Consider the following 23,112-nt stretch of genomic DNA (forward strand, 5'->3'; position numbering starts at 1 on the left):
ACGAGTATCAGCCATTTTAATGCCCTGTGCACACAAATACAAACACTAGATTGAGCAAACAGCTGTTTCGCGCCAGATTTGCGACGATCTCCTGTCCACACGCCCCAACTTGTCTGCGCAGATGTGGTTTGAACCGACAGATTTGAGAGGTTTCGCTCAAACCTCCAACTCAACTTCCAGGTTTGCACACACCTCAGGTTGGTGCAAATCTTCTGTTCACACGCAACGATCTGTCTGCGCAGATGTGATGTGCGCAGACATTTGCGCAGACAGATCGTTGCGTGTGGACGGGCCTTAAGAAAAGATCAGAAACGGCTTCCAAAATCGCAAGGAATATGCCAACTGAAGATATCATGAGATGCTGTTCTGTTTGTGTTCTACAGTTTAGGATCGCAGTACCGCGAAAACAAATACATCTATGGCCATGGTGCTCATTTCTGATGTGGCCATGACAAGAATTGAACAGTTCTTCTTGGGTATATGTGTTAAAATGCGGTCGGATGCACAGGGGAAAAGTCAATAGACGGATAGTATTAAATCCGTAATAGGAATCGAGTTGCGTGTGAAATGTAATTTCCTAATACGAATGTATAGTGAGATGTGTCGAAACGAAAGAAGTGATGCTACTCTTGCGTATGTTCGCGATACGGACACGTACCTTTTTTCCATTTTTATTTGAATTTTTATAGTTAGTAAGAACGGTACCTAATTTAAAGAGAAACTTAAAAAACAATGTAACATTTATATTCTGTTTCCTCTTCTGAAATATGTGACAGCGTTCTTTCCTTTGCGCATTTTAATCGAGAACAATTTTCATTAAAAGCATTTTGTTGTAGGCCTTTCACTGAAAGATGAATATTGACATGGCTTCATGGAAATAAACACCAGTTCGACAGTTGATGACTAGCCTAGTTGCAGTATGTTGTACATGTGGATGACGTAACAGTTTTTGACGATGTTTGTGTATATAATTTCGTCCACAGTGAAAAAAAACTCATTGCCAAATATTCCACATTAAATAGCGTCACAAGTAATTTTTCTTTCCGTTTCAACGCTGTAGAAAAATAATGAAACCAGAAGCTTGGAGGGAAGTTGCCTGCAGATCCCGGCAGCAAGCTGAATTGTACTTTCAGAAGCAGAATTTTGGAAGAGCATTTGCTCATTTCCTTGTTGCATTGAAACTCAATCCTCAGTGGAAACCGGAACTCAAAGAGCAGTTTTCATTATGTCTATGTAAATGGATTTTTAAATAAAATATTTATTTTTGAGATATTGCTAGTAATGTGTGTGTGTATATGAGAAGTTACAGAATTTAATTGTAGACTTAATATTTTGTAAGAGGTAGCGGAAAATTAGATTATAGCTTTTTGATAGTTAATGGTTTCTGTTAATTTTAGGCTCATGGGGCAATATTCTTGAATCACAAAACCGATACACAGATTTATTCAACTGTTATGAACAGGCATTGGAGGTATTTGGGGACAATGACGCTGTTTTAAATAACCTTGGTGCTCATTTATACAGGTGAGAAATTAGCTCTTAATGTTCATTGGATTAGGTTGGATGTGTAAAATAAAAATATGGAAGTCTTTGATCAGTGGAAGCAAGTGTTTTCGGAACATTTTGGTAAAATATTTTGGAAATACTTTGCAAAAATTTTCTTAAGCCTGGAAACAATAAATCAGAATCTTAAAACAGGGTTTTTATGGGATATTGGTAGTGCTGTTGATCCTGTTGTTATATCCCAGGTTGTAGCAAAGTTAAAGTATCTTAGTCTGTTACAAGCAGATGTACATGTACTGTGCTGTGCTCAGGAGTGCTTCATAATCAGTACAAAAAATGTCTTAAAGAATGCCAAAGAAATTGTTAATAGAAAACAGAGTTTTTATTTTGTAGATGTAAGAGAAGATCTTAAAACACCTGTTATCATTAAGCCTGACACACTTGTATACAATACCATAGACAGTATGGTCATGGAAGTTGTGAGAAACATTGAGAAATTCTTAATTACAACGAAATATGATGGGTTCCCTGTCATGTTCTTAAGCATAGATTGTGAATGGTGTGTACCTACACTGACTGGTATTCTACTGGGTTATCCTGTGGTATACTGGAATGGCAGTAGTTCAGAAAGTGGCGGCAGTTGCTTGGGTTTCACTCCACTTGTTGTGCATACAGTAACTGCAAGGTTGCAAAATGTGGCGCACTGGTCACCACATGAAATATACTCATTCAGTGTACCGAGAAGTATTTTGCCAGAACTGTCTTCACATATTGAAATATGGTATAATGAGACAATCATTCACTTATTTGAAAAACAAAATCTTTTTGAAAGTTTACAGATGAATAAACACACAGTGTCTTTCCCAACTGTTGTGCTTTAGTTACAATGCCCCCCCCCCCCCCTTTTTTTTCCTCTGTTCGATATTTTGAAGCTCATAAACTTGTTGTATGGGAGAGTACATGAACACTACAAAGTTCATTGCATCCGTATTAATATTTGTGGATGTAATGGGTAGTATACAAATGACTGACTGTAAAGTATGTTATGAAAATACAGTGGAGTAGGCTGTACTTAATATTATCAGATAATTCCTATCTTAGTTTGCCGTTAAACTGCAAAAGTAACAATGATGCAAGGATAAGACTGCTTTACCAAAAGAACATATAGAACCACTTTAAAATTTGGAGTGAGAAGCATTTATTGTGAATAATTGTCGAGCAATATTTGATCCTAGTGTCAGAATTTAGAACTTAGAGAAATTACTTTGTTCATGTTTTGCTATATGTTGTGTTTGTGTTTCTTAGTTTTGTTCATATTAAGTGTGAAATGCGAGAGGCAAACGTACTAATACAGAGTTGAGTATCACATTTGTTTTTCTCTGTACTGATTGTAAATTTACATAGGACTTACATTGTCTTTTAAATATTAGTAAATATTTAATTTCACAGTTGACTATATTAGCTCTCTGCAGCAGTATGGGAAATTTTTCACTGAACACACTGTAACAATGTATGTTTGGAACGTTTCTGATAATTTAACATATAAAATTTGTATCTTGTTAAAAGATGTCTTTTTAACATAATTAAAACACAAGTAATGAACTGGAAAATTATTTGTGTTTTAGTTTGTTACATATAGTGTTTCTGGTGTGACAGTTTAATGATGAATGTTAGTAATACAATAGAGGGAGAGTCATAGGACTGATAAAAAAAAAGGGTAAAGTGAAGGTAACCATTCATGATGCAGATATAAACTCGTGCTCATAGATTAAGGATAATGCTGATGCATGGTGAAACAACATTCTGGTGGGCAGTTTGTGGGTTTAAATCACCTCGGGGTATGACCATGCAGTGCATTTGACCTGCAGTCATCGCACGGTGGCGCTGGCAGCAGTCCACATACGCAGAGGTGTGTTGGTGCATGTCAGAATACGGTGCAGTGAGTAAGTGTGCAGACGCTTTTAGAAGTGTTAATGGTGACTGTCTGTTGAAAATGGCTCAAAGAACACATATTGATGACGTTATGAGGGGTAGAATACTAGGGTGACTGGAGGCTGGTCAAACAGAGCAGGTCATAGCACGGGCCCTCCATGTGCCACTGTGTGATCTCAAGCTTAGGGCAATGATTCCAGCAGACAGGAAATGTGTCCAGGCGCTACAGTACGGAACGTCCACAGTGTACAACACCACTAGAACACCGATATCTCACCATCAGTGCCCGCGGACAGCCACGGAGTACTGCAGGTAGCCTTGCTTGAGACCTTACTGCAGCCACTGAAACAGTTGTCTCCAGACACACAGTGTATAGACAACTGAACAGACATGGTTTATTCGCCTGGAGACTTGTAAGGTGCATTCCACTGACCCCTGATCACAGGAGAGCCAGTAAAGCCTGTTGTCAGGAACACAGTACATGGTCATTGGAACAGTGGTCCTAATGTTTGCTTTAAAGTAGTTGTCACTTGACGTTTGCGCTGTGAAATTGTGGTGTTGTCACGTCAAGCACTGGCTGGAGGCAGCCGCCTCAGCGCATTGCTACCCCCGGCGATAGAAAATCGTTTTAAAGCCTGTATCTTCTACAAAAAGTAAGTAAAAAAAATTTCAAACCCACATATGATGTGTATCTCTACAGTCTCTCTCAATCTGTCATATCTATTCTTAATTTTAATTAGGACAAGAGTTACTTTAATTTGTTTGAAACCATTTAAATTCTCGATTTCGCAAACAGCTTCTAACTTACCACGTCATTACTGAAAAACTATTGGTGTCACAGCAAAATATTTTTTTTACCGTTCATTACCAAAATAATGCACTCGGCAAAGAATCCTTAAAAGTTTTCGTGGTGCATTATGTTTCCTGTATATAAATTTCTGAAAACAGCATTTTTAAGTAACCCTATCAGTACTGAACGCGAAACAAGTATGACGTTTAAAATCTCTATCTCCTCCAAATATTACGTAAATGTTTTCAAATTTATGTACAGTATCAGTCTTAGTGGTATCTATAAGCATATCAAATATCTTTTCTTAATTTTAATTAGGGGCGTTGTTCCATTAACTATTGAAGTCTGAGAAATTTTTGTGTCCGGAAAAGTTTTTTTCTTTAGATTGCAAATCTCGAAAACTATTACACACATTGAATAACATCTTGGTGTATATACAAAATGAAATTGAATTAAAATTCAGTGTAACTTACTGTAAGGAGATGACGAGGGCTGGCCAAACAGTATTTCTTAGTCTCACAACAAGAATAAGAATTATTCAAAATAAATTCACAAACACAAGATTTAATGGCAGTAAGTACACTGCACACTAATCAGACAATGCGAAAACACCGCTTAATTCAGAGTCCGAGTCAGTGGAACTATCCGTGTCGCTGCTTGTATTGACAGATATAATCAAGTCTTCGACACTTTGTTGTAAGATACCTTCGTTGTTCCATGCATCCTGTATCACTACTTTCACGTGATGCACTACCTTCTGCCAGTGTTCCAATGTCACAATTTCAACTGCTTCTTTCAAAAGGCGTTCCACTTTGGTTAATGTGAATCTCTTATTTTCTGCAGCCATATGCCGTTTAACCTGAGCCCAAATCAGCTCTGTTGCGTTGAAATGGCAATGGTAAGGAGGCAATCTGAGCACTTTATGCCTGTATTTTTTTGCTACTTCATCCACAATGTAAATTGGGTTCTTTGGCTTGTGTTGCGATAAAAGTTCTAATAACTCTGCCCTTATCAAATTACTGTCAAACTGTACCTTATGTTTCTGTAACCAGCTAACAATGTCGTTTTTCTTTGTTGCCTTTGTGGGTGCTTTATCTTGTATTACTGAGTGATAAGGAGCGTTATCCATAACCATGATAGCTTTTTGTTAAGTTCTGGAGCACACAGTCTTCAAACCATTTCACAAAAGTATTGTGGTTCATCTCTTCGTGGTAGTCGGAGGTCTTATTTGAACTGAATAGCAGCAGACAATTTGAAATGAAACCTTTTTCCTCTGCCGATCGGAGCTGCCATACGACAGCTGATGGTCCAGCCTTTTTTTAAACTGTGTCCTGCATTCACCCGCATTTCATCAAGCCAAACGATATCATCTGAATTTGTCCTCACTAATTCTCTAAGAAAGCAGCATCGCCGGCTGCAATATCTTGACGTTCCATAAGTAACTTTCTGCCGGAGATGGATTTATAGCGGAATCATAACATTTTCATGACTCTTAACAAAGACGATTTACTACCCTGAAACAGGTCAGCCGCTGTGTGGGTAGCATGTAGTTTTTTGAGTGTTGGATTCTCCTTCCTCGAATAAAATGGGTATATTTGACGACGAATGGCATCTTCCTGAAAAAGAGTCAAGTTTTGTGACCCTCTTCTTTAGTCGCCTCTTTTTCCCAGGTGTCTCCAATTTAGATGATCCACTTGAGCCTTCTTTCATGAATTTCTCCTTGTAGATTCTTATTACTGATTGTTCGCTAACTTGCAGAGCAGCTGCAGTTCGCTCCACCACCTTATCCAAAGGAATGAGAGGCCCTCCTGCGTCCCTCTCTCTCTCAAAATACTCCCTTAAGGAACACACGTATTCATGCGCCTGACTGCGTATGACGCCATGTCTGCCAGTTTTTGGAGTTTTCCGAGGAGAGTGTGGCCTTGGCCTCCCTCTCTTGTGACTGCTTTCATCAGACATCGTAAACACACGAAGCTACAAGTCACTCAGATCTCTCACCCGCACGTCTACAATGGCTCGCTGAGGACTGGCTGGCACAATGCCTTAGTCAGCTCAGCAGAGCGAAGTGGCAACGCAGTGGCAGCCAACAGTGCCGGCTGCGATTGGTTTATTGGTGGCGGGAGCCCTGCAGCCCATTGCCTGTCAAGTGACAACTAGTTTAAATAATAGTATAGGCTATGTTCATGGACGAGTCCAGGTATAGCCTGAACAGTGATTCTCACGGGTTTTCATCGGGCGTGAACCAGGAACCAGATAACAACCCCGTAATGTCCTTGAAAGGGACCTGTATGGAGGTCGTGGTTTGATGGTGTAGGGGGGGACTATGATAGGTGCAAGTACACCCCTGCATGTCTTTGACAGAGAAACTGTAACAGGTCAGGTTTAGCGGGACGTCATTTTGCACCAGTATGTCCACCTTTCAGGGGTGCAGTGGGTCCCACCTTCCCCCTGATTGATAACACACGGCCCCACCGAGCTGCCACCGTGGAGGAGTAACCTGAAACAGAAGATATCACACAAACGGAGTGGCCTGCCTGTTCTCCAGACCTAAACCCCATCGAGCACGTGTGGGACGCTCTCGGTCGACGTATCGCTGCACTTCTTCACACCCCTGGGATATTTCAGGAGCTCCAACAGGCACTGGTGCAAGAATGGGAGGCTGTACCCCAGCAGCTGCTCGACCACCTGATCCAGAGTATGCCAACCCGTTGTGCAGCCTGTGTACGTGTGCATGGTGATCATATCCCATATTGATGTCGGGGTACATGCGCAGGAAACAGTGGCATTTTGTAAGACGTGTTTCGGGACGGCTTTCTCAACTTATCACCAATACCGTGGACTTACAGATCTGTGTCGTGTGTGTTCCCTATGTGCCTATTCTATTAGTGCCAGTTTTGTGCAGTGCCACATTGTGTGGCACCACATTCTGCAGTTATCCTTAAATTATGAGCATGAGTTTAGAAATAAGAGGCAAATGCTAAAAGTGCATTTTCTTCCCTGTCCAAGCATGCTCTCATTGGTGCCATGTTCCTTTTATCTATTTTTGCTGCACCTCCCTGCTCTACAACCCTTCTCTATAGCCTCCCATCATCCACAATTCTCTTCGGCCCTCCCTATCCTCTTCTTAGTTCTTCTGATCTGCTCTACACAGCACACCCTCTTTCCCAGGTTGGCAATTATATGAATAAGTAATATAAAAGTATTTCTAATAAATTTGCTCTAATAAATCCAGTATTTTATGTAAAGCCTAACGGAGATTACTTTATGGGTAGCCCTCACACGTATGAAAGTGGTTAGTTTGCAGTGTAACTACATATATTAAAGGGAGATGAGCATTGTCGATATATGGCTGTTATAGTGGAGCAATCGGAGAGCAACCTCTGGGGCACTTGAAACACCCTGATTATATCTGGCTTATCCAAATAATGCGGGGTCCTGTCCGAATTGATCTTTATTTCCCAAGGTTCATGTGGTATTCCTATGAAGCCTATAAATTCAACCAAAAACACTCCCTGTAATTTGAGCGGTTTGGAGTTTTTTCACAGTTAACCAACTGGAAGTGCTCAGGTGATTTGTGTGTCTAAAAAAGTTTGTGAGGTTAACGAAGTAAACACTAGTAAATTACATCTGTTATGAATTTTCTTTTCAATGCTGAACAAAAAGAAGGCACTTTTGGAAAGAAGAGGGGGGTCCCTCTTCTACATTAATAAACAATTAGATGAACTTGCAAGGCCCTTAACTGAAACAGCTTTGAAACACTAAAACAATGTACTCCTATTTTAGGCATAAAGAGCTTCCCAAGTAAGCAAACTCTGAAAATGAAAATCACTTGGTAAGTACCTGGTCAACAGTGAGCTGAGAACAGCTACAAATGATAGCAAAATTTGTCGTATTGTAGAACATTATACATATTTGAGTCTTTCCGTGTCAAACCAACACAGCTGCGAACTGATCATCTTTGATTTTCATCACATTTGGTGTGTTCATCGCATGTGACTAGAGAATGAAAAATGCTAAATTTCAGAATTGCATCACAAGTACGACAAAAGTTATAGCCACACAAAATTCTGAAAAAATGCCGAATTCAACAAATGCTGCAGACAATATATGTACATATATTTGCATCTTGATGTTCATTACACAACATAGTAAAAAATGAAATTGGGCTGACATTAGGATATACCAATTAATATGTGATACAATAAAGCAATACAGATTGTATACAGACTGCAACAAAATGTCATAAAGCACTGAAAAGCTTATTAATTGTTAAAAAGGTTGGTGCAGTAGCAACACGCAGGAAGGCAGCAAGGTGAACAGGCATTTGGAATATGCAAGGTAACAGACTATGACATCTGACCTTCAGTGACATAAAATATGACACTAGGTGGTTATAACTAAAGTACAGTTACTCAGAGATCCAATGTTGGCTTTAATTATCGCATTCCAGCAAAAATTCATAGATATTCAAATGTGTTAGTGCCAAAGTGATTTACACTGGACAAAATTAGTTCCAATTTTGGCCATCAGGTGCAAATCTGATGCAAAAAAGACGTATATAAATATCTCTGGTAATCCGCCAAGGACCATGGGGGAGCAGCCTGTCATGAAGTACTCAAATAGTGATAACTGAAACCAACAGCTGTATTGTAATCCAGTGTTGTTTATTCAAAACATGCTACCAGTTTTGATGCCAAAAAGCATCATCTTCAGGTCTCTGTTTATGGAAACATACGTAGCATGATAGAAAAATATAAGAGTACAGACAACAAAGATCACCATTTATGACTAAATGAGGATAAATCATATCAAAAAATTACTATTGAGGAACCCACATGTACAATGAATTACACCAGCAAAGCAATTGGTACACCAAACACTGTCTGGATTTCTCACTATGTGAGAGTTGTAGATATACTGCAGAGTGGCATGGGAAGCAAGTATCTTGATGATAGCAGCAATACCATCACATGGTCCTTTGTCAAGTGATGTGGCAGAGAAGTGCCACTTCACACAATCACACTGATGAAAAGTTATGGTTGCAAAACTCTCGCAGTTCTTACATTGGACTGCAGTGCCATCTGGGAATTAATAAATGTACTTAGGTGTTCTATGGAAATGGGATATCATGAAGTCAATCAAATGACTCAAAAGACTAACATTCACAGTGGCATGTTTAAGGTTTTCTGATATGATATGTGATCAATTGCACAGGTTGCTGGCCGTATATAACAACAAACGGACGAGCGGTGGCCTGTGCCCTGCTCCAGTGAAACCACTGTACCTCATCCTGCAGGACAATTGCACAATTTTCTGCTAAATCACATACAACCAAGTATTCATTGTGACAAAGTGCCTCTTTCGGGTGTTGTAGATGTTAAGACTGTTTGGTGACTATGAAGGAGAGCAACAAGAGTTTTTTTTAATTTATTGCCGAGGTTTTTCAAGAAGTCTTCCACAGGACATGGACATGTCCACAGTTTGTGTGTTATGTCATCAATTCCATTTTTGCAAACATCTCTTCTAGGTATGTCATGAAAGGGTGTGTATGTGAAACTGGCAGAATATGGATAATTGTATTAATCCTGGATGTTTATCCTTGCTTGATGCACCATATTCCAATTTCCAGACACCAGTTGTTTTGGTTTATGAATCCTGGAACCATTTTTCTTGACAGACACAAAATCCTTCGTCCCAGGCCATCACCAGCTTTTATCTTCCCTGTTATAGAATTTTATCACGCAGTTCACAGTGTGTTCACCTAGAACACGTGTAGGTATCATATTAGGAACGGCGATGATATCACAGTCTTTGACCAATTGTTTCGCTTTTCTCTTCAAATAGTTGGAGGCATCAAATTCAGTTTCAATCCTTCGTGTGGTCCATCTTTTTGGAAGAAGTATCAGCATCTTCTTTCAGCTTGTGTCGCTAGTACTGAATTATAATTTCAGAGCCCACATTTGTTTCACCCTCTGTACTTTCTACCACATTGAATATATATTTACTTTGGAATACAACAGGCACTTTCTCAAACTTTTTTTGTGCTTATATTTCCTCTCTCAAGTCTCTTCTTTTTCATTGGAGGCTCACCAGAAGATACCAGACTGTTATTTAATGGAAAAAAGGAATATTTGGGGCTACAAATGTGTGTAAATCATCAGAGGAGCTGTGCAGGTTTGTGATTCGTATCTGTTTCAATGTAGTTGTTTAACCCAAATGCCCTTCTTCTGTGTTAATTATTTTCTACATTGTTCACACATTTTGTGGTCTGTCATTATGCAACTGATTGCATAAACCCTCTGCATTTCGACTTTATGTAGACTTTCCTTGTATCTATTGTGTCCATTGTCCCTCAAGGGATTACAGCAATACATGATTCTTTCAAACTCCACCTTCATCTGGTACATTTGTATAGTCGTGACACCTTTTGCTACAACTTACCCTATACATGTAGCATCAACATTGCCTTCCAAGCTTTGGAAGCAAACACTTCACTTACACGATTTCATATCTTGTCACTTACTTTCAGGTAACATGACTTAATAACATTTGTGTGGCCTTACCACATTATTGGTTATATAAGAATGCTTGCTATTGGCCTGTTCGCCTTGTTACATTATTATGTATTGCTATTACAACACCTTTTTAACAGTTAACACATTTTTCAGTAATTCAAGTCATTTTGCTGCAGTCTTCATACAATTTGTATTACTTTATTGTATCACACAGCTGTGCATATCAGTTAGTGTGTCCTAGTGTCATCTCAATTTGATTTTAAACTATGTTGTTTAGTGTACAGTGAAGAAGTAAATATATTTTTGCCAGTAGTGTTGGAGGTGACACATTTCAAAATATTTAAAACCAAAGGTCAAGATTACTGACCTTAATTGTGAGCATTGTTTGAATGTGGTCATGTTGCACATCATTTGAAAGCTTGTTCCCAGACCTTTCCCAGATTGCCCATTTCACATTTCTGTCCCCATTAGAACAGGAGTTAAAGCTGTTTTCGCCTGCAGTGTCTGTCAAATTTTCAGAACCTTGGGAGGCAACTACTTCTGATGTTTATATTCTACAATTCTGAAATTTGGTGGTTTTCATTAAATCGATATGTGCAAAGAACACACCAAATTTGATAACAATCAGAGTTGGTCGAGTTGAAAATTTTACTTTTCTGAGGTGACTCGACATGGAATGACCCATTTACAGGAAATAGCTTAGCTTCTACAAGGATGGACAGCCGACGGATAACTGAAGTGGGAAATAGTATGAAAAGGGTAAATAGAACACTAGAATAGACTGCTGGTTTTAACATATCAAAGTGCATTTCAGTTTGTTTTATACACTTAATACTTTTTGCATGCAATATTACTTGTTCACACAGTTAGTGTATCCACAATTTTTTCATTCATCATGTGCTGTAGATCCCATCAAGAAGCAGGAACTTCATGGATGTGGAATGAGTCGAGGTACACATGAATGAAAGACAACAAAAATATAGAAACTTTAATCTGAATACTGTATTAACAGTGAATAAGCTCACTAGACAAAAACTTAGTCACTGCTACAGAAATCGTTACAAGGCTCATTTAATACCAGTAATCCCATCCCAGGACTTGATAACCACCTGTTTTGGTTAGGAAGTGGATCTTCAAGGTTGTTCTGGTACTTTGCATTCAGGTTAAGCCACTCACTGATGACTTGATCACTCAGTTCCACCAAATTGTGGGTGTGCTGATGTTTGTATTTTACCTGTTCCAACATGTCCCACAGATTGTCTATGGTGCTCAAGTCAGGTGATTTTTCAGGCCAGTTGAGATGTAATAGGGTGGGAGAATGTTCAGACAGCCAGTCAGATATTCTATAGCCCAGTGAACTTGTCATCTTCACGTGCCTGTGTGAACAATGGCCTCTTGTGAGGTGACAGACTCCAAATGTTTGTCGCAAGCAGTTCCTGTCACAGTGTTCTCTTGCTAATAGACTGGGATGCACCTTCATTCACCACCTGCAGCAATATCTGTCAGGTTTGGAAGCAGTTTTGATTCATGGGCCGTGAAATGCATTTCTGCTCGCCCTCAATCGGGATATTTTTCCGACCGCAGTTCTGACGACGTGTTTCATGACCAGGCGCGTTACACAACTACTTGTAGACACGTTGAACAGTCTACCGTGAAACACCAGCAAATGCAACAACTTCTCACACTGTATGGCCATGGGCAGGGCCAAACACAGTTGCCTCTTTTTACCACTCTGTCATGTTTTTCAATTACCCATGTTTATGTACAGTGTCCACTGATCACTACTGCCTTATACTCAGGTAGAGTCAGTGCACTCACAGTAGAGCAGGTGACTTGGTAACTGTGCCATCTGCAAAAGCTTAATGCTTGATCTGTGCATGCGCAATGATGTGACAAAAAATTTGTCATGTGAGCTTACTTCCCTGTCATTTTACCCATGGTTTCACATCAGTGAAGTTGTATTACCTACCTTCCTTCCTTCTTTCCTTTTTTTTTTTTTTTTTTTTTTTTTTTTTTTTTTTTGACATGTGTCATGTGCTCTAGTCAAATAATTGGCATCTGTATATTATGAGACAAGTGAATTGCAATTAAAAGAACTATCACTATATTGCTCGAGTATATCAGTAAGGAAGCTGTACTTTGAAAAATGCTGCTGCCGCCGCTGTTTTACTATGTAGCTGCTGTTCACCTGCTGTTAGTAGCTCAATGTTTACTTAATTACAATAGTATTTTTCAAAGAAAATATTTTTTACACTACTACTTGTCATACAGCTTTACATAAAACACTGACACTTACCATGTAGCTAATACAGCTTTTCAATCCTATAATCTAAATGTTCATACAATTTGTCAGAAGAGTAACTAATGTGGTATGTTTTTAATTTTCTTTTTAATTGGTAAGGATTCCCAGTTTTTTGCTTTATTTTAAGCAAGAGCTTGTTGTATATCTTACCAACAGAGTACATATCTCCTTTCTAAACTGTGGACAAGGTCCATGTGAAATTTTGGTGTCTTGCATTGTGACTGTTTGTTATTATCAGCAGCAAAAAACATTACGTAGTAATTGTATTGAGAAATGAGTCTAACAATATTAAGATCTTAAAAAGGCTTATGCAGGGTGAACAGTTAAACATTTTACACAATATTCTTACTCTCACTTCGGCTGAACAAATACTTCATTTACTTTAGGTATGCTGTCCCAGAAGATAATTCCACAAGACAAAAGAGAATGAAAATGTATGGAATAGCCATTACTCTTGTTTTTAGGTGAATACAATAAGAGATACTGTTGAGGCAGGGCTTCTCAAACTATGCTCTGCAGAACACTGGTATTCCACGAGAAGTGAATAATTGCTCTGCAAAAACTGTTAATAACATGGTGTTTTTTTTTATTTTTTTACCTTTTGACATTTTCCTTTTTTAAAATAAAGTTTTATACAATTTCCGTGTTATTAGTTATGATTAAACATTGAAGTAACCGCTGAATAAAACTAGTTTTCTCATTTTTTTAAAAAAAAATTATTAACCTTCTAAATAAACAAGGTGTCCCATCAAAATACCAGGATTGTGGAAGTGTTCTGTCAAAGGAAAAGTTTGGGAATCCCTGTTCTAAGGAAGTTACACACTGAACTGAGTTACTTGATTGGGTTATCCCTATCATGACTCCATTTTAACTTGTTATTTGTAAAGGTATAGCTGCTTGTGAAATATGCGATTTATCTGATCAGTAAGTAAGTTCGTAATATTGTACTCTAAGTTCATGCACCAGTTGTACCGGTAACCATCCTGTATGTAGAGAATACCAGGTTTCCCTCAAACAAATTGCATTGCTCCTGTTGGTCGTATTGGTCTAGTCCAAGGCAAACATATACATCTTGTGCTCTGTTTTGAGGGTACCCTGGTTGGTTTTGTGCCTCTACTATATTGCCCAGTAACATTATAGATGAGGCTATAATATTCAGGAACACTTAAGACTTTGGCTATCAAACAGTGGAAAGTCCAGGATGAAATGACTACAGTATTATGAAAAGGATTGATTGCTACTCATCATATAGCGGAGGTGTTCAGTCGCATACATGCACAACGAAAAGACTACCACACATTTAAGCTTTCAGCCAAAAGGCCTTCTTCCAAAGTATTCCTACTTCGGAAGAAGGCCTTTTGGCCGAAAGCTTAAATGTAATGTCTTTTCATTGTACCTGTCTATGACTCATCTCCTCCTCTAAATGGTGAGTAGCAATCTATCCTTTCCATAATATTGTTAACACTTTGACTATATTTGTTATAATTGTAGCATCTAATTTTAGTAAAATCAATATTTCTTATTTTTTCTAATTTTTGACATTGCTTAGTATGTTTATGGCTATAGTATGCACATAAACAAGATAAAAAATGAAGGTGTGGCATTTGCAGCATGACAGGTAAGCAGGATGGTTAAATGCTTAATATGGGCAAGAATGAAGTTTCAAGGAAGACACTGTAGTAAAGATTTCATGAGGCAGAATGGCCTTTTATGAAAGGACAAAGCTGTTAACAATATAAACATTGAGATGAGAAAATGCTTAATGAAAAACTGAGTCTCAAGCACAGCACAATATGGGTGTAAAGAGTGATGAAAACAGAAATGAAAACATTAGAAACCTTTGAAAAGTAATGTTAGAAGATACTGTTGAAGATCAGATTCACCATGCAAGAAATGAGAACATTATGTAGAAATTCAATGAGAAAAAATGCCTGTTAAAGAATATAACAAATCAGAGGAAGAGAATGTTAGAGATCACGTGCTTTAAACTATTGGAAGGTGTTCTGTAGGAAAGATACGAGCATGTAAGGTGTGGTGTGGGATGCAATAGGTGTATTGAAATGAGGAAGTTTGCTGGAGAGTGACAGGACTACAGTTCTGCATCAAACTGACCACACAGATGATGACCAGAACATAATAAGGCAATGGACACTATATTAAAAAAAAGTAACATTGCCTCTAATTCCGAGGTTCTTTTGCTTTACTAGGTGTGATCTTACAGTAGTGTGTGCATCATAGCCTTCCTCTAACCTGTGAACTTACTCAGCCAGTTGTAGGGGGACCTACAGATTAATGGGGATTCAAACTATGGTGCAACTTGGTAGTTATCACATCAACACAATATTGCCAAAGGTGAAAGAAGTACCAACTGAAGAAACAAGTGCTAGGAACGCCAGAGGATTGCATCCTGCACCTCTGGATTTGTGATCTTGAACCATAAGGTTTGCAGGAGAAACAGTGCTTATCCTGGGCTTTAACGACATTAATACTGTAAGACAATCTCTGTAATCTTGTTTCCACTTCTGGGCAGTAAGACACGGTGACAAAGGCATTGTAGTTGTATTCAGGGCCAGTTCGAGAACATTTATCCACACAAGTGACTTATCATTTGGTGTCCCACCCTTCTCCTCTTTTCCTCATACACTTTTCAGCAATGTCAGTACTAATTTGGATATGCACTGTATGCAAATATTGCACTTGGCATGGTGCCCAAAGCAGCTGCTTCTAATTGTGAGATGTCCTGTATAGAAATCTTACAGCCGTAGTTCCTCTGTCACTCTCCTCAGCTTGGGTCTTAAATTGCCCTCAGTTGTATTCAAGAAGTGCATGGCTCCAGTCCACATTCAACAATGCTTCCTTAGATTCCTTGAGCCATTATGACAAATCCTGGGCTGCTACCTTTTTTGGAGATAGGGATAATTTCTTTTGCTACATTTGTCCAGTTGAGATTGTACCCTATCTCATAATGTTGATGTTATTAGTAGGTTAGATTTTTGCTCTCTTACTTCTCTTCTCCCACCTTCTTCTCATTGTAAGAACATGAACTATTTTACATGAGACACTATTCAATAAAAAAATTGTATTTATCACACTAATGAGAATTTTATAATGCACTATTGCAGAGAGATTTGTGACTTTTTTTGTCTCGAACAGAACAGAAAGTGAAAAGGTGATAACAACATAACTTTTAAAAAAAAACCTGAGAGTGAAATCTTTCATCCATTAACAAGAAACTGCTATGTTTTGTAAGTGAACATTTCAAGGGTTTCTTATACCTGAAACTATCTAGTTAATATGAGCTTAGATACCAAACAGCAGCAGAATGTGACTGACTTCACCAAATTTTGGACAGTGTGAAAACAGGTTCTCACATATCTGTGTTTATTTTGTAGAAACAATCCTGGCCATCAAATGTCATTAACAACAGCAACATTGTTACTGACAACAGTTATTTTTAGTCCCATACTGTGTTGCAATTTAGGTGAAGTTCATATTAATCTGTTGCTGTTTGTCCCAGATAATTTACACATGACGCTTTGAAGTTCAAGTTAGTTCCAAGAAAAACCATAAGGTGCAGTGGAATTCCAGATTCAGAAAGTACACGTTTTGGCCAGTATTCTTTAAAATCCGTCAATGTACAAGGTTTACAACTTTGCTTCCGCCGTTTGCCAATAGATGGTGACAACGGTAAGTAGCAGTCAAAAGAAACTGATCGCAGACATCATGCAGTTAGCTTGGATCTCAGTCAACATAACCTCATTCAAACATTAGTCGATTTGTGTCTGCATCATAAAGTTGTTCTTGATTGAAAATGTCAGTTTACAAGCCTAATTCTCGTCATTTGTGGGAGGTGTTATTCTTTTGTTTCAGTATGAAGAAAACAGTGGCTGAGTCTCATCGAGTGCTCTCAAGTACATATGGTAAGGATGCTATTAGTGAAAGAATGTGTCAGAGTGGTTTCAACACTTCAAGAACGGTGATTTTAACGTCATAGACTGGAATAGTGGTGGAAGAGAGAATGTTTTCGAAGATGCAGAATTGGAGACATTGCTGAGTGAAGCCTCGCGTCAAACTCAAGAAGAATTGGCATGAATAGTGGGAGTAACACAGCAAGCCATTTCAAAACATTTCAAGGCTATGGGCATGATTCAGGAAGAAGGAACTTGTGTCCCGTGTGAACTGAAACCAAGAGACGTTGAACAGCATTTCTGTGTTTGTGAACAATTGCTTCAGAGGAAAAACAGAAGGGATATCTGCAGCACATTGTGACCGGGGACGAAAAATGCGTTCATTATGATAACCCTAAACGCAAAAAAATCATGGGGATATACTGGCCATGCTTCCATGCACCGAATATTCACGGCTCCAAGATCATGCTCTGCATTTGGTGGGACCAGCTCGGTGTCGTGTAATATAAGGTGTTAAAGCCAACTGAAACAATCACAGGTGCTCGTTATCAAATGCAATTAATGCGTCTGAGCAGAGCGTTAAAAGACAAATGGCCACAATACAGCGAGAGGCACAATAGAGTGATTTTTCAGCATGATAACGCTCGACCCCATGTTGCAAAAGAGGTCAAAATGTACTTGGAAATGTTAAAATTGGAAGTCGTACCCCACCTGCCGTATTCTCCAGACATTGCTCCCTCTGACTGTCACCTATTTAGATCAATGGCACATGGCCTGGCTGACCAACACTTCTGATCTCATGAAGAAGTCACAAATTGGATCGATTCGTGGATCGCTTCAAAAGATGACCAATTTTTTCGACGCAGGATTCGTACACTGCTGGAAAGATGGGAGAAAGTAGTGGCCAGTGATGGAAAATACTATGAATGATACATGTGTAACGAATTTGTTTCATTAAAGCCTCAAATGTTGGGGAAAAAACAGCGGAAGTAAAGTTGTACACCTCGTATATAATGCAGTCGCACAGATTCTAATTACCTAATTCATCTGCTGTGATGATTGAGTGTGAAGAAGCTGTTATAAATAGCTGACTCATTAAAAATTTATTTTTTATTTTCAGTGTCAAGATACATTAACTCATAAGCCCCTGTATGAACAGTTTTGCAATGTCCATTTCCACATTGGGAAGAGGTTGGGAGGGTAGGCTCAACTGCCTTTGTGCCCTGTGTACATAGAACGTTCAGCAAGCCACTAGCTACCGTGATACTATTTGGGAGTGATGATATGCTGCAGAGTTTTGTTGAAGGCACAATCATCAATTTCCTTCCTCTCTCAGAGCTTGCACTCCATCTCTGGTGTTCTTTTTATGAATGATAAATTTAGCTGCCTGATACAGAAGTCACTACACCACAGAGGTCAAGCAGACAGTGGGTATTTCATGTGCTGCCACGTCTGTGGCATACTCTGAGTACTTTGATGCAAGGAAAAACTGGAGCTGCCATAGACAAAAATGCATTGATGTTGGCTTTCACGGACTTAACAGCAGATAGATGGATGGCAGAGCAGAAAATCAGGGTCCAGCCAGTGCTGTGTAACAAAAACCGATAATTAGCCATATCATCCAGAAACACCTCCTCACTAAAGGAGACCGAAGGCATCACATCACACATGTACAGTCTTGCACATAAAATCTGGCCCCGGCCAGTCTCCACAAAGGCTAAGTCTGAGTAGTTCACTTAAGATAGCCAATAAAACCAGCCACACCTCAGAATTATAAGTTTGGCATACACACAATTTTGCAACACTGTGGGATGCGGGAGTGTCTGGAGGAAATTTTAGCTACTTCTCAAACTGTTAACGTGCTGTGTCAACTCGTGGTCTAGTATACGTGTCACAAAATGTGGACATAAAGTCGCAACTTCGAGTCCACTCCTTTCACTATTTCTTAAACCACATTTTGGCTGTCTGCTGAAGATAGCATTCTAATCGAACCTCAGAGATAATTTGCTTCACTTTCTGAGCCACCAGTAATATCAAAAACTTCCAGAAACATTTCTGCAAAACAGCTCGTGGGTACATCAAAATCAGAATAGTTTACACTCGAGAGTTTCCTCACCCTGCTGCAGCCACTGGCCACCATCCACGCACCACCTGCCACTGCACATCGGACGCCATCGGAGCAGGTGACCGTGGCGAGATGCTGTGAGTGTATTTATCAGCTGTCATTTTTTTGTTTGAAATTCTAGTATTTATCTTGCAGTTGCACATTGGATTTTGCATATTTGAAACTTGCTTAAGCATTGTAAAATAGAGTCACAAGTGGAAAAAACTTCACTTTGGGTTTAATAGGGAGGTGAAGGTAGTGGCATGTTGTGTGTGGGGTGAATGCTTTCAGGCAAAGCACATCAGAAAAAGATTTTTTTGTTTGAAGAATGATCATTCTGGCATTGCTGATTTTCAGCATTCTGCCATAACTGATGAACCGCAACCATTTAATCATCTTGTGACAAGCAGCAAGAGAATGCATTTTTTATTTACAGAATAAATATTTCTGTGCTTGCTGTGGAGAGAAGCCACGAAAATAAACTTTTTATCTTCTGATATTTCCATTCAGTAGGAAAGGTTCAGAAGTCAGGTTTACGAGTACTGCATGTTCTAAGTGAAAGGGGTGAGAATATTACTGCTTGAATGTCATCAGTTTGCTCATTGAGCATTCCTATACAGTATTGTTATTGCTAACGAGTTATCATCTGCCTATGCTTACTTCCCAAGAAGAAATAAACGATTGAGCTCTAACAAAGTCATATACATGAGCAAAGGGCAGTGTAAACATAATATTTTTCATCTGATGGCTTTAAAAGCGTATTGTGCTCCACCTACGACTCTGCATCTCAGCTATATGGTGAGTAGCAACTTTCCTTTTCATAATATTGTTACATTCCATCCTGGATTTTCTATTGTTTGAGGCACCTTTTGGTCACAATGTAAGAGAAACATCCAACAAAATCCATTGTGTGTTGCTACTATGCAATAACACACTCTGCAGATTTCACAAGCAAACTATCTAGGAGTTTGTTTGGGAAATCATCCCTCATGCCCTTATTCTTGTGACCTTACAGCCTCAAATGTTTACCTCTCCAGCCCCTTATGGAACAGCCATCAATAAATTCCTTTCAAACGAAAATTCGATTGTCATCTGGTTTGATGGCATCTTTAACTCAGAACCAGTTGGTGTGGAATTGGTAAACTATCTTAGCATTGTCAGACTGTTTTAGAGAATGTGAAAAAATATACAGGGTGTCCCAGGAGGAATAGTCAATATGATAGAGATTATCATTTGAAGTAAAAAAAAAAGTGCTGTAAATGTGAGCTCTAAAACACATACTTCAAGAGCTCAGAGCACTTCTTCATCTTCTATACTGTGAAACAAATCTCCTCTAGTGCAAGCTCTTTGCTATCCATATTTTTGGAGAAGGTAGCGTGGACTAAAACAAGAAAAAAATGTCAAGTGAATATTGTTGTTGTTGTTGTCTTCAGTCCATAGGTTTGATGCAGCTCTCCATGCTACTCTATCCTGTGCAAGCTTCTTCATTTCCCAGTACCTACTGCAATATACATACTTCTGAATCTGCTTAGTGTATTCATCTCTTGGTCTCCCTCTACGGTTTTTACCCTCCACACTGCCCTCCAATACTAAATTGGTGATACCTTGATGCCTCAGAATATGTCCTACCAAGTGATCACTTCTTCTAGTCAAGTTGTGCCACAAATATCTCTTCTGCCCAATTCTGTTCAATACCTGCTCATTAGTTATGTGATTTACCCATCTAATCTTCAGCATACTTCTGTAGCACCACATTTTGAAAGCTTCTATTCTCTTCTTGTCTGAACTATTTATCGTTCACATTTCACTTCCATACATGGCTACACTCCATACAAATACTTTCAGAAGCGATGTCCTGACACTTAACTCTATAATCAATATTAACAAATTTCTCTTCTTCAGAAATGCTTTCCTTGCCATTGCCAGTCTGCATTTTATATCCTCTCTATTTCAACCATGATCAGTTATTTTGCTCCCCAAATAGCAAAACTCATCTACTACTTTAAGGATCTCATTTCCTGATCGAATTCCTTCAGCATCACCCGATTTAATTCGACTACATTCCATTATCCTCGTATTGCTTTTGTTGGTATTCATCTTATATCCTTCTTTCAAGACCATGTCCATTCTGTTCAGCTGCTCTTCCAGGCCCTTTGCTGTCTCTGACAGAATTACAATGTCATTGGTGAACCTCAAAGTTTTTATTTCTTCTCCATGGATTTTATTTCTTACTCTGAATTTTTCTTTTGTTTCCTTTACTGCTTGTTCAATATACAGATTGAATAACATCGAGGATAGGCTACAACCCTGTCTCACACCCTTCCCAGCCACTGCTTCCCTTTCATGCCCCTCGACTTATAGCTGTCATCTGGTTTCTGTGCAAACCTTTTGCTCCTTGTATTTTACCCCTGCCACCTTCAGAATTTGAAAGAGAGTATTCCAGTCAACATTGTCAAAAGCTATCTCTAAGTCTACAAATGCTAGAAATGTAGTTTTGTCTTTCCTTAATCTATTTTATAAGTTAAGTTGTAGGGTCAGTATTGCCTCACGTGTTCCAACATTTCTACGGAATCCAAACTGATCTTCCCCGAGGTCGGCTTCTACCAGTTTTTCCATTTGTCTGTAAAGAACTCGTGTTAGTTTATTTTGCAGCCGTGATTTATTAAACTGATAGTTCGGTAATTTTCACACGTGTCAACACCTGCTTTCTTTGGGATTGGAATTATTATATTCTTCTTGAAGTCTGAGGGTATTTTGCCTGTCTCATACATCTTGCTCACCAGATGGTAGAGTTTTGTCAGGACTGGCTCTCCCAAGGCCGTCAGTAGTTCTAATGGAATGATGTCTACTCCCAGGGCGTTGTTTCGACTCAGGTCTTTCAGTGCTCTGTCAAACTCTTCACGCAGTATCATATCTCGCATTTCATCTTCATCTACATCCTCTTCCATTTCCATAATATTGTCCTCAAGTACATCGCCCTTGTATAGACCCTCTATATACTCCTTCCACTTTTCTGCTTTCCCTTCTTTGCTGAGAACTGGGTTTCCATTTGAGCTCTTAATATTCATGCAAGTGGTTCTCTTTTCTCCAAAGGTCTCTTTAATTTTCCTGTAGGCAGGTAGGCAGTATCTATCTTACCCCTAGTGAGATAAGCCTCTACATCCTTACATTTATCCTCTAGCCATCCCTGCTAAGCCATTTTGCACTTCCTGTCGATCTCATTTTTTAGACGTTTGTATTCCTTTTTGCCTGCTTCATTTACTGCATTTTTATATTTTCCCCTTTTCATCCATTAAATTCAATATTTCTTCTGTTACCCAAGGATTTCTACTAGTCCTCGTCTTTTTACCTACTAGATCCTCTGCTGCCTTCACTACTTGATCCCTCAAAGCTACCCATTCTTTTTCTACTGTATTTCTTTCCCCCATTCCTGCCATTTGTTACCTTACGCTCTCCCTGAAACTCTGTACAACCTCTGGTTTAGTCAGTTTATCCAGGTCCCATCTCCTTAAATTCCCAGCTTTTTGCAGTTTCTTCAGTTTTAATCTACAGTTCATAACCAATAGATTGTGGTCAGAGTCCACATCTGCCCTGGAAATGTCTTACAATTTAAAACCTGGTTCCTAAATCTCTGTCTTACCATTATACAATCTATCTGATACCTTTTAGTATCTCCAGGCTTCTTCCATGTATACAACCTTCTTTTATGATTCTTGAACCAAGTGTTAGCTATGATTTAGATGTGCTCTGTGCAGAATATCAGGCGGCTTCCTCTTTCATGTCTTAGCCCTGATCCATATTCACCTACTACGTTTCCTTCTCTCCCTTTTCCTACTACCGAATTCCAGTCACCCATGACTATTAAATTTTCATCACCCTTCACTATCTGAATAATTTCTTTTATTTCGTCATACATTTCTTCAATTTCTTCGTCATCTGCAGAGCTAGTTGGCATATATACTTGCACTACTGTAGTAGGCGTGGGCTTCGTGTCTATCTTGGCTACAATAATGCGTTCACTATGTTGTTTGTAGTAGCTTACTCGCATTCCTATTTTT

General features: G+C 38.9%; 1 protein-coding gene across 3 annotated transcripts in view; it reads left to right on the top strand.

Annotated features, from left to right (window-relative positions):
• Positions 1 to 333: 333 nt before the first annotated feature.
• The window catches only part of LOC124803030 (protein arginine N-methyltransferase 9-like), a 118,253-nt gene continuing 95,474 nt past the window's right edge, over positions 334 to 23,112 (top strand). The window contains exons 1-3 of one of the 3 annotated variants that reach the window (XM_047264141.1): positions 334 to 633; positions 837 to 1,233; positions 1,398 to 1,524. In XM_047264141.1, the coding sequence (XP_047120097.1) occupies positions 1,068 to 1,233; positions 1,398 to 1,524 (293 nt within the window). In that variant the 5' untranslated portion in view covers positions 334 to 633; positions 837 to 1,067. Of the gene's footprint in view, positions 1,234 to 1,397; positions 1,525 to 23,112 lie in introns of all 3 variants that reach the window. The other 2 variants (XM_047264140.1, XM_047264142.1) reach the window with 2 other exon arrangements.

Source organism: Schistocerca piceifrons, chromosome 6 (genome assembly GCF_021461385.2).
Source record: "Schistocerca piceifrons isolate TAMUIC-IGC-003096 chromosome 6, iqSchPice1.1, whole genome shotgun sequence".
NCBI lineage: Eukaryota > Metazoa > Arthropoda > Insecta > Orthoptera > Acrididae > Schistocerca > Schistocerca piceifrons.